Source organism: Sus scrofa, chromosome 2 (genome assembly GCF_054392235.1).
Source record: "Sus scrofa isolate SSC_HxYL_T2T_F1_AM1 chromosome 2, Sscrofa_HxYL_maternal_Yorkshire_Landrace_v2.0, whole genome shotgun sequence".
NCBI classification, from domain to species: Eukaryota; Metazoa; Chordata; class Mammalia; order Artiodactyla; family Suidae; genus Sus; species Sus scrofa.
Genome location: NC_139384.1, coordinates 151,260,906 through 151,277,277, shown reverse-complemented (window position 1 = coordinate 151,277,277; position 16,372 = coordinate 151,260,906). Strand labels below are relative to the sequence as shown.

General features: G+C 43.4%; 2 protein-coding genes across 6 annotated transcripts in view; one reads left to right on the top strand and one right to left on the bottom strand.

Annotated features, from left to right (window-relative positions):
- CTNNA1 (catenin alpha 1) overlaps window positions 1-16,372 on the bottom strand; it is a 187,718-nt gene that overhangs the window by 60,424 nt on the left and 110,922 nt on the right. The window lies entirely within an intron of this gene.
- Window positions 243-5,831, top strand: LRRTM2 (leucine rich repeat transmembrane neuronal 2). The gene is made up of 2 exons (XM_005661706.4): window positions 243-382; window positions 734-5,831. Exons 1-2 carry the CDS (start codon window positions 379-381, stop codon window positions 2,278-2,280), a joined length of 1,551 nt encoding a protein of 516 aa, XP_005661763.2. The 5' UTR covers window positions 243-378; the 3' UTR covers window positions 2,281-5,831.

The following is a 16,372-nucleotide window of genomic DNA, read 5'->3' as shown; positions in this document are numbered from 1 at the left end:
TGCTCCAGGAGCTCTTCTCTGCAACAAGCCGCCCATCTGCCATCAACAAGTTAAGACCGGGAGAACTAAGGGCTGCGGAAAGGACAGCCTGAAGCTTTGATGGACCAGCTGAGCAGTCCGAGGAGGACGAGATTAATACCTTACATTCAAAACTGACTGAGGGATCAGAGTGGTCGCCGAAAATGAAACCAATGCTCTCGAGAGGAATCTCCTAAGGAAAAAACAACTCAGGCTGGCGGCTTCAATTTCACTCGGAAAGCCTGGGACACAGCACACAGGAAACTGGTCAAAGGCTCCTGCATGTTAGAGCCTTTTACAGACTCACTGCGTTGAGTCTGACAACCGCGACTGAATGCAGCCTCCAATGTGCTCAGAAGAATGGGTAAGTCCGTGTATTTATGTGTCTCGTACAGTCAGCAAGGGATCAGGCTTCTAAAATAAGCCACTGAATTCACATTCTGAGGGAAATCACGGCCACATTTTTGGATTTTGAGGTTTAGGTAGAAGCATATATTGCTGATGACAGGACACGTTTTATCTTCCTTCTAAATGGTTTAAGTTTTGTTCTAGTCAAACGAACAAGGTTAGTTCTTCTGGAGCGAAGGAAAAATAGGTTATATGTGGTGAAATCTTTTGCCATCATGGTCTGTTGCTATTGCTGTTGTGTTAATAGCCCATACGTTCTGCTGAAAAATATCCTGTCTTCTTGTTTTCCTTAAATTGTATTCTGCAGGCTTACATTTCAAGTGGCCATTAGGGGCCCCTATGCTGGCAGCAATATATGCAATGAGTATGGTTTTAAAAATGTTGCCTGCCCTGGGTATGGCGTGTCCACCCAAATGCCGCTGTGAGAAGCTGCTCTTCTACTGCGACTCTCAGGGCTTCCACTCAGTGCCAAACACCACAGACAAGGGCTCTCTGGGCCTGTCCCTGAGGCACAATCACATCACAGAGCTCGAAAGGGATCAATTTGCCAGCTTCAGTCAACTCACCTGGCTCCACTTAGACCACAATCAAATATCAACAGTGAAAGAAGATGCTTTTCAAGGACTCTATAAACTTAAGGAATTAATCTTAAGTTCCAACAAAATATTTTATTTGCCAAACACAACTTTTACCCAACTGATTAACCTGCACAATTTGGACCTGTCTTTTAATCAGCTGTCATCTCTGCACCCGGAGCTCTTCTACGGCCTCCGCAAGCTGCAGACCTTGCATTTACGGTCCAACTCCCTGCGGACTATCCCAGTGCGCCTGTTCTGGGACTGTCGTAGTCTGGAGTTTCTGGATTTGAGCACGAACCGTTTGCGAAGTTTGGCTCGCAATGGATTTGCGGGATTAATCAAATTGAGAGAGCTTCACCTAGAGCACAACCAGCTGACCAAGATTAATTTTGCTCATTTCCTACGGCTCAGCAGTCTGCACACTCTCTTCTTACAGTGGAACAAAATTAGCAACCTGACCTGTGGGATGGAGTGGACCTGGGGCACTTTAGAAAAGCTAGACCTGACCGGAAATGGAATAAAAGCCATCGACTCGACAGTGTTTGAAACGATGCCTAATCTTAAAATACTGCTCATGGATAACAACAAGTTAAACAGCCTCGATGCCAAGCTCTTCAACTCCCTGACATCCCTGACCACCGTCGGCCTCTCTGGCAATCTGTGGGAATGCAGCCCTCGAATATGTGCTTTGGCCTCCTGGCTGGGCAGTTTCCAAGGTCGGTGGGAGCACTCCATCCTCTGTCACAGCCCTGACCACACCCAAGGAGAGGATATACTAGACGCAGTGCATGGCTTTCAGCTCTGCTGGAATTTATCAACCACCGTCACTGCCATGGCTACCACTTATAAAGATCCAACCACTGAATATACAAAACGAATAAGCTCATCCAGTTACCATGTGGGAGACAAAGAGATCCCAACTACTGCAGGCATAGCAGTTACTACTGAAGAACACTTTCCCGAACCAGACAATGCTATCTTCACTCAGCGGGTAATTACAGGAACAATGGCTTTATTGTTTTCTTTCTTTTTTATTATTTTTATAGTGTTCATCTCCAGGAAGTGCTGCCCTCCCACTTTAAGAAGAATTAGGCAGTGTTCAATGATTCAGAACCACAGGCAGCTCCGATCCCAAACACGACTTCACATGTCAAACATGTCAGACCAAGGACCATACAGTGAATATGAACCCACCCATGAAGGACCCTTCATCATCATTAATGGTTACGGACAGTGCAAGTGTCAACAGCTGCCATACAAAGAATGTGAAGTATAATATCTACCCGTCCTCCCAAATTACATCAGATAAGTAACCTATTTTACATAGTAGGGGCTAAATACATATCTAATTTTTACCAATGGTGACATTAAGCCTAATTTTCTCAAACCAAGTGGAGACTTAAGTTTTTGACGTGTTGAAGTATTTTTAATTTTTCTTAAATGAAACCACATTCTAAGTGTTAAATGAAGCAATGCTCACATTAATTTGCACTCTTGTCGCAAAGTCTAAAAACGCTTACTTCAAAATAAGGCATTTCATGTATGTAATTATATACTGTTGTGTGTAAACATTTACACTAAGGTCTCCACATGCTATTCTTTTCTACTGAAAACCATTTGGAAAGAAGCTACTGAGCTGAAAGAGATATGGACCAATACTTGTTTGAGCATTACTCTCCACCCCAAGAACTACAACTGGCTTGCTGCTTAAAAAGACTTAGCAAAGTTCCCTTGTATGATTTATTCAAACCTACAATTTACTGCCAGTGTGGGGAGTAGAATTTCCTGTATGCTGAAGACTGGTCAATATTAAATACTCTCCTTTCAGAATTTTTGCCTGGGTTAGTAGATATTAATCAAAGCCCACACCATGAAGCCAGAACCCTTTTATGTAATTCTAATAAGCTGAGTGACTCTTTAATACATGTAAACATTGAATCCAAGTGATTGTGCAAAGGTCTCATTACAAAGAAATCAATGCTAAATAATTACACTGACTTCCTATCATACATCTCTAGTTTACTTATAATGGACATGTTGCTTTTTGTGGCATTTAGACAATTTAAACTAGCATTAAATTACCAATTTACTAATTACTTTACTAAATCTTATATTTACATTTATATGTGAAGAAAAGATTTAGAAATCATTTTGGAGAGAAAAGATAGAAACTGAGTCAATTTAACGATCCTGTGACCAGCTGCTCCCTCTAGTTTGAAAGCACACACACAAACGCAATCTCCCTGTCTCTCTCTCCCTCTCCCCCCGACTCTGTCCGGCTCTCTCTCTCTCTCTCCCTTCTCTCCTTACCTCCCTCAACTATCATGATCAAAGATGCCTTGACACAGGGGTTTATACCTCTTTCTCCTGCCTCTTCCTAACCCGCAAGTCTCAAGGAGCCAAATTAAAAATAACTGGCTAGCAACAGGCATAACACTGATTCTCGTTAGAATGTATTTTAAAACCACTCTCTACACATCGTATGCTCAATTACGGCCTTTTTCGGCTGTTCACACTGTAAGAGCAGGTCCTTCTAGGCGGAGGGACGGCAGGACCCTCCACATGCCTGCGCAGCCACACGGTGGCCACGCGAGGACGGCGCGGGCAGCTCGGGGATGAAAGGGAAAGGCAGCGTTCTGAACCCTGCCTCTCGCTGAAACGGGTTACATCAAAGTTAAAAGGCAGCCACGAGGAGGCAAACGGGTAACTGTACTTGATCTGCATCAAACAAGGAAGGGCCCTGGGACCTGCAGCGGAGGGGGGAGAGTGGGGAGGGTCTCCAGCATTGACACGAGACATTCAGTCATTACAAATGACGGTGATGCCACGCTTTTTAGGGAGAAAAGTGCCACAAGTACTTGGTTTCTTCAATTATGTTTTCTCCGGAGAAACTATTACATATCAAGGATTTAGATGCAAGTTACCAATTCATCCAGAATTCATCATTTTCCCACAGTTCCATGTATGTAAGAGCCAAAACCGTGAAATTATACTACTGACTTGATTTTTAGAAGAATGAGCATTTTTACAACTGACATTTGCTGATGAGGAAAAAGGCATAGATTCTTAGAGAAAACCTCTACCATAAAAAAAAAAGTTATCTTTTACATACCATAACATGCTTCATTCAAGGCTTCCTAGGACTGAACTGGAAACATGTTAAGATTACAGTATAACCCGTGAGATTTAATACTAAGATAGAGATGTCCACTTAGATTTCGAAGGAAATGTGTCTCAGCGAAAAGCAGACGAGATCAAAAACCATGATAAAAATGTGCTCTTTACATTTTTCTAAGGTGGGTAGGTTAGTCTGGCAAAGTCTCAGCCCATCTCAGCTGATCCCGAGCAGTGAACATCTCATCTCTGTTCAAGCAGACCCCGGGCCTGCCTGGGCAGGACAGAAGCTGATTTTACAGCACAGAGCACAGCTCACAGCTTTCTTACGGAACAGCTGGATCAGAAGCCCCCATTCCAAATGAGAGCTCCACAAGCTCAAACTCACCAACCCATTTATCAGGGTAACCATGGCCATTTGTCAGAGAACAGCTTTGTCACAATCCAACTGTGTCTTAGACACACAAGATTCCACTAGCCCTGAAGGATAGCAGAGAAGCAGTTTCCATCATTTCAACCACAACCCCAAATTAATTGAAACTGTGAGCAGAAAGGTGAGAAATATTGGCCAGGAATTTGCACATTAATCCTAAAGATTACAGTTAGTAAAAGGGACCATCAACTGGCAACATTCTTAATATCTGTAAAAAAAATTCATGGGAAAAGCAAGCCACTTAGTACTTCAGGGGAACAGCACAGCCAAGGCCACCAAGGCATACTTTCCAGTTGAAAAATAACAGATTGTTTTGGCCCTTCATTTTTTGGGTAGTGCTCTCTGAGAAAAGCACGTAACAGTGCCAAATGGCATTTTCCTTTTTCTTTTAAAGAGCAAACTTCCCCTTTCAATTGCCTAGAGAAGGCAGGATTCCTTTAATTTTGATCTGTTTGTGTTCTGGTGTCAGTACAGGTTTGAAGACGGAGCTGTTAGTCATGTGTGCTCCCTTTATCAACTGGCTCCGGGGAAGAGCATCACAACTACACTGCAGATGCTGGTAATATAATGTCAGGCCTTTTGGGATTTGGTGTCATTTTATCCTCTTCAACAACCCCCCCCCCTTTTTACATTTTCAAGGTTTGAGGAAAATGACTATTTAAGAGCCAGAAAAATAATTAAATCTCTCTGGAAAAAGGAAGCTAAAGAAGGCTATGCTACGGTACCCACTTAGTAACCAAGAGCTAGTCTGGAATCATTTATATTCATTTCCGTGGCTTGCCAGGGATTTCAATCACCTATCTGAAATGAGAGTGGGCCGAAACATTTGCAAATCCACACACAACTCAGAGAATACCCACTGCCAACATCGAACAGCCAAGTTACTAATTTTTTAAGCCAAAAATCTGCACTAACACATGTAATTTCTTAATGTGACTAAGTTAATTTCTGTACCAATGCAATGAATGGAACTGACTGAACTTCCCAACTGCACTAATTATTAAAATCCATCTGCTTAATCTAATGCTAGTCACCAAGAGTTAAGACTCCACCTTTCCAGTAACAATGAGCCCTATGTAGCACTAGGTCTTAATGCTAAAACTCAAAGCAGGCATATCATTTTCTCAAGGCATACTTCCTACACAGCTATGGGGGGCGGGGGGAGGATGCTTTAAATGCCCTGTTCTCTCTAAAGTGTGCATATCAGTACGAAATTTTGAAGTATTATTTTTAGAACATGACTTACATGATCATTTTTCTAATAAAGCAATACAGTGACAGATCTGTCTCTAAAGTCTGTTTTCGGATATGCTTTTCATATCTAACTGGTTAAAATGCCTCAACCAGAAAAGGACAAAAGATAAAAGTGATAAGGCCACCCATAGATAATTAAATATTTCTGTTACTAACCTAGGGCAAACTCGTAGTACTTGAATAATTTTTAAAGCCAAAATCAAATAGTAAAGGACTGTTTAAGCTTTCATACATGCAAACATATGGCAATGTTTGCTACTCCTTCAATTAACCATATTCTTCCTTGGCAATTTTTTAAAAGCCTGCTCTATGGAATGTTTAATGAACCTTCCTATCAACACCGAAAATGGAAACTCAAAGTACAGTCCAAACACATTGTGTTCAATCACCTTAAGAGCCATTTTTTGGGGGGGTGGGGAGTGGGAGGTGGGCAAGTGGGTTGGGAGGGTGGGAAGAAAATACTATTATACGGGGGTGGGAGGGTGTAACAAAGTGCAGTGTACAGCAAAGTTTTGTTATTAAAATTGTGTATACTGTGAAAAGTGAATGTCTTTTTTTTAAGCTTTTCCTTGGTAACCTATCAATTTTGACATGTGAAATTGAAAATTCATTCAGGAACAGCTGTTCTGTACCATGTACTCCACGATGCTACAGCGCCGAGTGTGCCAGTTGAGGAAGGGCCGCTAACCATCACCTGTCCTCCTCCAGAGACAGGCCAAACCAGACCAGGAAGGCAAGAGGGCGGGGGGGGGGCTGGCTACAAAGCCACCCTGCCAGTGAACTGCAGTCATGCAGTAAGAAGCTGCTCTGTCACGAGCCTTAGCAAGAAGACAAGCAGCTATCTGTGGGGCTCTCAGGACCTACGGCTGGCGGCCACCCCCCACCCTCCCCAACAGCAGCCTGCCGGCGTAACCTGGGGAGCTTGGAAAAGTACTCAACTGCCTATACCCAGCGAACAGCTACCTGGCCTCTATCTCAGGGGTCCGTTGGGATAGATCCTACCAGTACCCTGCACACCACTCCTGGAAGGGAGGGCCACAGGTGCTGCCCATACCGAGATCTCTAGGATCCATCCCTCCGTGACCCACTCTAACCCAGACACCAGCTCAGGTAAGTACCTAGCGTCCCTTGCTTGGCCTGGATTAACATCCCCAGGACAGGATGTTTTGCCTGGGTAGCTCTGGGGGCAGAAACTTCCCTGGCCTTGAGAGTTGGCTGCCACAGGTCAACATACTTGCCAGGATGGCCTTACTGCTTCTCCAGGCCAGGAGCAGGGCAGCAGAACCAGACAGGCAGGAAGAAACAAGGCTATCCCAACAGCCAGGGATAGAGGAATCAAACAGGCTAAGGAACCTCAGCAGTAACTAGAGCAGACCCAGGAAACACAGAACAAAATTTTACTGTCAGACTCATCCAGTATGCACTAGAGGGCCCAGGTCTCAGGTTACACAAAGGAATGGGTTCCTATCCCGTATGGAGTTAAAAGCAGAGCTTATGAGCATAATTATTGTAACATTTTAATCTTGAAAAATCCCATGTAAGGCTACATCTGATTTCTTTATCAGTTATTTTAATTAGTTTTGCCTGTATGCCACAGCATTCTCAGGTTCCCACTCAGATTTATAATAGAATTCTTCAAGGTCTGTTTAAAGAGATTTTTTTTCTTTCTTTAAATATATCTAACCAGCTGGGTACTCAAGTCTCCCTTAGAGAGACAAAATGTACTACAAATTGTCTTCTACAAAGAGAGGGGAAAGAGGTGAAAATCACAGCTATTCCCAACACAGCCCCTTAGCATGAGCTCCTCCTCGCTAGCCAATGTTTTGGGAACACTCTTAAGGGACAGATGTTTGAGCCTCCCTGAAGCCCTATGTGAAAGGGACATTAAAAAACAAGAAACTGGAGTTCCCATCGTGCTTCAGCGGTTAACGAATTTAACTAGCATCCATGAGGACGCAGGTTCAATCCATGGCCTTGCTCAGAGGGTTAAAGATCCAGCGTTGCTGTGAGCTATGGTGTAGGTTGCAGATGCGACTTGGATCCCGTGTTGCTGTGGCTGTGGCGTAGGCCAGCAGCTACAGCTCTGATTTGACCCTTAGCCTGGGAACTTCCATATGCTGTGGGTGTGGCCTTAAAAAGCAAAAAAAAAAAAAAAAAGAAGAAGAAGAAGAAATCTCCAAAGGCAAGTTCAAATGAAACATCTTACTCTGCAAAGGCCACATACTGAAATATAGCATCTCTTTAAACATGAGGCCCAAGAGTAAAGCTAGCTCCTCTAGCTCAGGGCCTCCTGGCTAGAAAGGCAACATGAAGGAGCCCCTGTGAACAACACTGAAAGCAACGGCCAATGGCTCTAAGGCCTCCCAACAGGAGAAGAAGGCCCTTCTCTTATTTGGGAACCAGATTTAACAACTGTAGCCTCAGAGACAATCCCCAAAACTTTTTAACAACTTTCACGAAGAAACTTTACCAAAGAACCACAGTCAAGAGATGTAAAAATACCCTATCTTTACTGACTATCCATCCATTCACGATTGTGCACAGAACTCCATCTTTGGGCCCTGATATTTCTACCAAAAATACTGCCCCCACCCCCCACCCCAACACAAACACACCATTTCCAGGTTGCTTTCTCTGGAAAATCATCAGACAAAACCTTTACAGCCATTTGTGTTTCATCTTAATGAAAACCAAAAAAAGCTTCTCTTGTGATAAAAACATTTCCCATGGCCTACAAGACAAATACATAGAGAACAATTGCTCAGCACCTAAAAACCTCTGAAAACAATGTATTTATCATTTATATACTGCCTACTTCTATAAAGTCAAGGAAACTTAGCGAAATACATTCATATGTAAAAAGATCAAAAGCAGGGGTTCTTAACTCTAAGGGTCCAGGATACAGTTCATAAAATCCAAGAATCTCTTGAAGTTCTATTTCAAATACTGTGTGAGTCTAGAAATTTCACCAGATCCTAAACCATTTTGGGTCACTCAGAAGAAAGCCCTAATAAATCAATAAAGCAGTTACTTCTAGAATACACCAATTTGGCCTTGATTTTCCTGGTGAATAAGGCAAAGAACAAAATCAAGAGCTTTCCGCTGATAAAGGAGAGCACACTTGGAGTTCCGGTTGTGGTGTAATGGTTGACAAGTCCGACTAGGAACCATGAGGTTGCGGGTTCAATCCCTGGCCTTGCTTGGTGGGTTAAGGACCTGGCATTGCCGTGAGCTGTGGTGTGGGTCCCAGATGCAGCTTGGATCCCGTATTGCTGTGGCTCTGGTGTAGGCCGGTGGCTGCAGCTCCGACTGGACCCCTAGCCTGGGAACCTCCACATGCCGCGAATGCGCCCTAGAAAAGGCAAAAAGACAAAAAAAAAAAAAAAGGAGAGCACACTTGTTTTTTTGGGGGGGGGTGACACAAATGAAAAGGTCTGCGAATTATTTCTAAAATTGAATCAGTTGTAGAAATAATAAGGAAACCTATCAGACAGCATCTCCAAGAAGGTTTTATAGGAAGAGGCAGACACGGTTTCATGTCGATTCTTAGAAAAACTATGGGAGAGGAGCCTACACGAGCATCACGCTTGCTTTGTGGTGAGCTATCCTTTGTGGTGACCCAGAACTGAAGCCTACAGTCAAGAAGGGTGAACATGCGTCTGCATGAAAGAACAGTTAATGTTTCCTCCTTATCAGATCCCTCAGACCCAAATGACAGTGTTCCATCACATAAGGGACACCCAGTAAATTCCTAGCCCATTACATTACAAATTTTCTAGGCTAGGAGTACAATTTAAAATTTAAAAATCTTCCACCACATCATGAATGAAGAGAAGCACATCTCACGCATCATCCTCAAGTTATGCAGACGATAATCATAAATGTTCTCCTTGGGTAAGAATCTATAAGATGATAACTAATTTCCAAAGAGGGAACACATTTAAAAAGATAAAGCGGGAGTTCCCGTCGTGGCGCAGTGGTTAACGAATCCGACCAGGAACCATGAGGTTGCGGGTTCGGTCCCTGCCCTTGCTCAGTGGGTTAACGATCCGGCGTTGCCGTGAGCTGTGGTGTAGGTTGCAGACGCGGCTCGGATCCCGCGTTGCTGTGGCTCTGGCATAGGCCGGTGGCTCCAGCTCCGATTCAACCCCTAGCCTGGGAACCTCCATATGCCGCGGGAGCGGCCCAAGAAATAGCAACAACAACAACAACAACAAAAGACAAAACAAAACAAAACAAAAAAAAAAAGATAAAGCATTCACTGGTCTGAATAGTTGTAAGAAATTTAACTATCTCTTTAAAATTTAAAACTCATTCTGGGAGTTCCCTTGTGGCAGAGAAGATGAAGGATCCGCCCTTGTGGCAGAGAAGATGAAGGATCCGGCATTGCCACTGAAGTGGCTCAGGTGCTGCTCTGGCAGGGGTTGAAGCCCTGGCCTGAGAACTTCCCGAATGTCCCAGGCAAGGCCAAAATAAATAAATAAATACAGTCTCATTCTGTAACCTCATCTGCAAAACCTGCAACAGAAACATATAAAGATCCATATTGAGAGAACTGCTCCATACGTGGGCCCACGACCCTTGACAGGTCCACTGAGCTCACTGTGCCCTAGATCTCTCACCCCTAACATGGAATTAATAGCAATAATAACAAAAAAGGAACTTAAGACACGTAAGGTCCTGAGAACACACTGGGACACAGTAAACATTTAACAAATGTTTGCTGTTTTCAATAACAACATGCGGAGAACTAGATGTGACAGTTCCATCTGGCAGAGAAGAGAATCACATTAAAGACATGTTAGTCCCATGAGTTGCCCCCTGAAACTCTCTACTCTTTTTTTTTTTTTGTCTTTTGTCTTTTTGGAGCCACACCCTTTGCATGGGGAGGTTCCCAGCCTAGGCATCTAATCACAGCTACAGCTACCAGCCTACACCACAGCCACAGCAACACCAGATCCGAGCCGAGTCTGCAAGGCCTGTTCTGCACCACGTCTGCAACCTACACCGCAGCTCACAGGAACACTGGATCCTTAACTCACTGAGCAAGGCCAGGGATTGAACCCGCAACCTCATGGTTCCTAGTCAGATTCGTTTCCACTGCACCACGACAGGAACTCCTGAAACTCTCTCTACTTTTAGTATTCCTTCCCTTGCTAAATTAATGAGTAGTATAAAGATGAATACTGATAATTAGTGAGAGCTTTTAATAAGCCAACAGCCTGGATTCACATTTTAGATCTAATATTGATATAAAACTGACCATATTATCTCATAGTCAAGTCATCTGCTTTATACAAATGTACTCTAACATTAAACATGACATTACTCTGGTTTAGCTTTAGGAATCAAGACTAAATTTCACAAGATTTAGAATCTCCAATTTCCAAATTCCTTCTGGGTAAGACAGTCACTTAAAAATCAAATAATGTCTTTCTCTGTTCAATAAAACTGTACAGGACAACACATACTATCCATTACCATAAAAGACCCTATTTTTCAAAAGGAATTTGAAATAATCTCATTGATAGCTCAGCTCCTGACAATTTTATTTTAAGTCGAAATACATGACTGAGAATCAAGGATCACTATGGGTTTTTTGCATAGGCAAAAATGTACGTCAAGTCCACCACATTTAATTTAGGAAGCAGCCCATCCAGTTGCGACAAATTTGGTTCCTAGGCAGATTGGCCAGAATCAATGAGAGATTTGAGCAAGGGAGGTATGAAAATTTTCTTTTATTTTTGGCCACGCCCACAGCATTCAGAAGTTCGTGGGCCAGGGATCAAACTTGCACCACAAGTGACAACACTGGATCCTTAACTGCTAGGCCACCAGGGAACTCCAGATACGAGAATTTTAAGACAAAGACAACCCGTCAGTTCAAGAGGGAATGTTTCATGACTGGTGGATGGCGAATGTCCCTCTTACCAAACTCTCCATTAAATAAAAGCTTGTGCGGAGTTAGCTGGTCTGAATGAAGACACACATTTGGTCACTTCAGGACCTGGAGATGTGAGGGCCCAGATTTCTTCCTGGCACTGTTTTTCCAAGGTCAGGATCAGTTCTTCCAGTGAGGCCAATTACTTTCTCTATTCCTTCACCCACAACTTTCCTGCACTTTCCCACATCTCCTGACCTGAGGCTTTCCTCTGCTACCAGCAGAGACAAGCCTTTTCACATTCCTGCCTGTCCTCAAGGTTCCCAAAATTCCCAAGAATAAACTGCCTTATTGAGGGCAACTATTCAGTTCTAACATATCCATTGCTAAGCAGACCCTTTTTGAGAAATAGCCATAGTTTGAAAAATACTATGTTTAAATACTATGTTTAATACTTGGTTTAAAACCAAGTGCCAATCAGCTGCAAACCAATCCATATAATTTAACAAATACCATTAGAAATACAAGTATTCATCTGAGTTGTCTTCTCAGTCTACCCCTCCCTTTGTATAGAGTCAAGCATTAAATAATGTTTTTTTGGTTTGTTTTTTGCTTTTTAGGGCCGCGCCCTTGGCATATGAAGGTTCCCACGCTGGGGTCTAATCAGAGCTACAAGGTGCTGGCCTACACCACAGCCACAGCAACGCCAGATCCTTAACCCACTGAGCGAGGCCAGGGATCAAACCCGCAACCTCATGATTCCTAATTGGATTCATTTTCACTGTGCCATGACGGAAACTCCTAAAAATTTTGCACTTTTTTTTTTTCTTTTTTTTAGCATCAATTAATGTTTACTGGGAGTTCCCACTGTGGAGCAGTGGAAACAAATCTGACCAGTATCCAGGAGGATGCAGGTTCAATCCCTGGCCTTGCTCAGAAGGGGATCCAGCATTGCTGTAAACTGTGGTGCAGGTCGCTAATGTAGCTCAGGTCCCAAGTTGCTGTGGTGTAGACTGGCAGCTGTAGCTCCAATTCGACCGATAGCCTGGGAACTTCCCTATGCCACAGGTGCAGCCCTTTAAAAAAAAAAAAAAAAAAAAAAGTTGTACTACCCTTTTTTTTTCCTGATCTTTTTGCCATTTCCTTGGGCTGCTCCCAGGAAGGTTCCCAGGCTAGGGGTCTAATCGGAGCTGTAGCCACCAGCCTATGCCAGAGCCACAGCAATGCGGGATCCGAGCTGCGTCTGCAACCTACACCACGGCTCACGGCAACGCCGGATCCTTAACCCACTGAGCAAGGGCAGGGATCGAGCCCACAACCTCATGGTTCCTAGTTGGATTTGTTAACCACTGAGCCACGACGGGAACTCCAAAGGTTTACTGCCTTTGCTTTTATTTTTTTTATTTTTATTTTTTTTTCCCTTTTCTGGCTACCCTATGGCACATGGAAGTTCTCTGGGATCAGACCCAAGTTGCAGTTGAAGCCTCAGCCACAGCTGTAGCAACAACAGATCCCTAACCCACTGTGCCAGGCCAGGGTTCAAATCTGTGTCCCAGGGTTCCCAAGATGCTGCCAATCCCGCTGCACCACAGTGGGAACGCATGCTTTTACTTTCAAATGATAAGCAGCGCCAGTCATTTAAGGATAGTGCCCTTTTTGCTTTTAATAACTATCGCCTACTCCAGCTCTCTGAGTAAATAAAATCCTGAACACTCGTTACATCTTCAATATTACAGCTATTTTTCTGGTTGGGGGGGTCCACCCCAGGCATAAAGGACATGGCTACAGAGGACATGTCTGTCAACGTTTCAGAATCCAGAATTCTCAGGCTAACAAGGGGCAGTAATCCTCACTTCCGGCATCTGTGCTCTAAAATTTCGTACCAGTTTTGTCAGGATTCCATGGAACTGGCCACAAAAGCACTGACCTGACTTGAAAGCATGTCCTATCATAGTTTTTGCTCCAAACAGAGAAAAAAACAAGCACTCCAAGCTAGGACTGCCATACGAGGCAGACACTAAGAACCGGTTCAGAAGTGACCCTGACAATGCTGCCTTCTCTGTGACTGACCTTCCTGGCCTTCCTTGAAATGGCAGGGACAAAGAAAGGGAATCCACCACCCAGAGCCCAGTCCAAAACAGCCCTGACACTTGCCATCGACTGCCGACAACTAGCACCCCCTTCCTCATTGTGGTGGAACTATACTCTACCTGCAAACCTAACAGCAGGTGGTCAGGAATTGTCTTCCTTTTGATGCAGCATTCCTCAAGCGTCAAGACATTACAGTGTGTAAGAGATATCATCAAGACACCCAATTTGTGCTCATTAGAATTAGACATGAGATGAATTACAGACAGAAGGTAAAGAAATGGGCAAACTAAAAAAGGGTTTATCTAAAGTTTGGTTGACCTCCCCACCAAATACATCACCGTAAATTATTTAAAAAATTATTAAATAAATATTTCTGTTTAAAATACAAATCATCTGGCTTCCCAAAATAATTATTTGTATTTTATGAAGGTTGTGTCTTCCAATATTTCATGTCAATTTTTAAAAACACACGTAAGTCCTCAGTTTAAAATGATGACAGAGGCGTTCCCATCGTGGCTCAGCAGAAACGAATATGACTAGGATCCGCGAGGACGCAGGTTTGATCCCTGGCCTCGCTCATTGGGTTAAGGAGCCAGCGTTGTTGCAGCTGTGGCTGTGGCATAGGCCAACAGCTAGAGCTCCAATTCGACCCCAAGTCTGGTGACCTCCATATGCCATGGGTTCAGCCCTAAAAAGACAAAAATAAAATAAAATGACAAGAGAATGAGGGTCTGGGGATTTGCTAAAACCTATGAAAGGCTATATTCTTTACTCTGAATTATTAATTAGCATGTAAACTAAATTCCAAGATCTAATGTCGACTGGGATTAACAACAGTGTAGATGGTACAGACTGGGAAAAGGGGTGGTGAGAAAGATTCAGATTCCGTTTCTGACGTGTTAAAGATGAAATGCAAGTAGAGATGAGAAATCCAGGGTAAAGATCTAGGCTAGAAATATAAATTTTGAGGTAATCGTCAATGAACAGAGGTACTGAAAGTCACAAGGCTGGGTGATTTCACCAAGGGACTGACAGAGAGAGAAGATATTTATCAAACCACACTCGTCTCTTAGACGAGTCTCCTGAGGAATCTTTCCAATCTGAGGACTATCAACAACAACAACAAAAAGGATGGGTTTCAAGGGCAGCACCCCTCAACCTCAAAGCCACTTGAGCAGAGAGCATGCTGCATTGGAAAACTAACAGGAGTGCGGTCGACTTAATTCATGAAAATGATCTGAAACACTACATATCGAAGGAATCGTTACCAATCAAGAAGCTGCACACACACTGCTTTAGGAAGGGCGAATGAGGATGCCCACACTCGCCACATCACCTCAGAGTGTGTTCTCCTGCCAGGCAGGAGATGAGGCTGGTCCCGCTTCCAATGAGGTCAGTGTACTAAAAAACTAATAAGAGAACACAGGACAATCAGAAAGATAGGTTTTAAGACGGGACACACACACACAGTTCATGTATTTGAACTACAAGGCAGCCAAATATTTCACACAAAGATAACCACAGAGTTTTCTCTACCTTGATAGAGGACTGGGTTGCAAAGTATGTGCTTTTAATAAACCTATCAAATAATACACTTAGAATTTGTACATTTCAATATATAACATTTACCACTGAACTCTAGTTAATGACATGCATGCAGCAAAGTTTACAGGTGAAATACACAAGTGCCTGCAACTGACTTTTGAAATTCATCAAAACAGTAAGATGGATACAGGGATAGATAAATATGTGATAGAGCGAATTTATCAAAAAGTCAATCAGGGTGTGTGTATATATGGTTTGTTCATTGTACCATTTTTCCAGCTTCTATGTATGTATGAAAATTTTCATAATAAAATGCTGTAAGTAAAGGAACAAGCAGGATTACAATTGTAACTTACGGCACTGGCAATCGAACACATCATTCCTCTCACCTTCGGTGCTGCACGGTAGTCAAGAGCTTGAACTCTGGAGCCAGGTTGGCTTCAAACCTCCACTTTCTACCAGTGAGACCTTAAACAAGTCATGGAACCATTATGACGAAACACTATCAAACGCATGCTCTGAAGGTGAAAGGGAATGTGTGAAGCACTTGGAACAATTCTGGGCACACAGCACTGAAATGTGACCTGTACTAAAGTGTGACCTGTACCACCGCCACCACCACCACCTACTATCCTTAAACAATCCAATTTCCACCATATGGAGTTTAGTTTCTTGGAGATGAAATTTAAAATATTCAAAAAATAACTCATTAAAGACAGGATGCCAAAAACCTGTGAACTGGATGGTGCCACCTAGACTGCTGATATTCAGAGAACAGGGAGGGCAATGGACAATGTAGTAGAGAAAAGAGCCTCAAGCTTGGCACAGAAGTACCAGCAGGACTTCAATACAGCTGGGGGCAGGCGTAGCCAGAGCCACCAACCTGACGGGTGATACCAGGAAGTGTAGCCAAGGGAGGGTCCAATGCCAGTGGGTCCCTCGAACCAGGAAAGGTGCTCAGATTTAGCATGGTCAACAAGAACAGCCACACACCAGATTCCTGGCGAGGGCTGCAATATGATCACCAAAGCGGTGATCTTATTTGTTTCC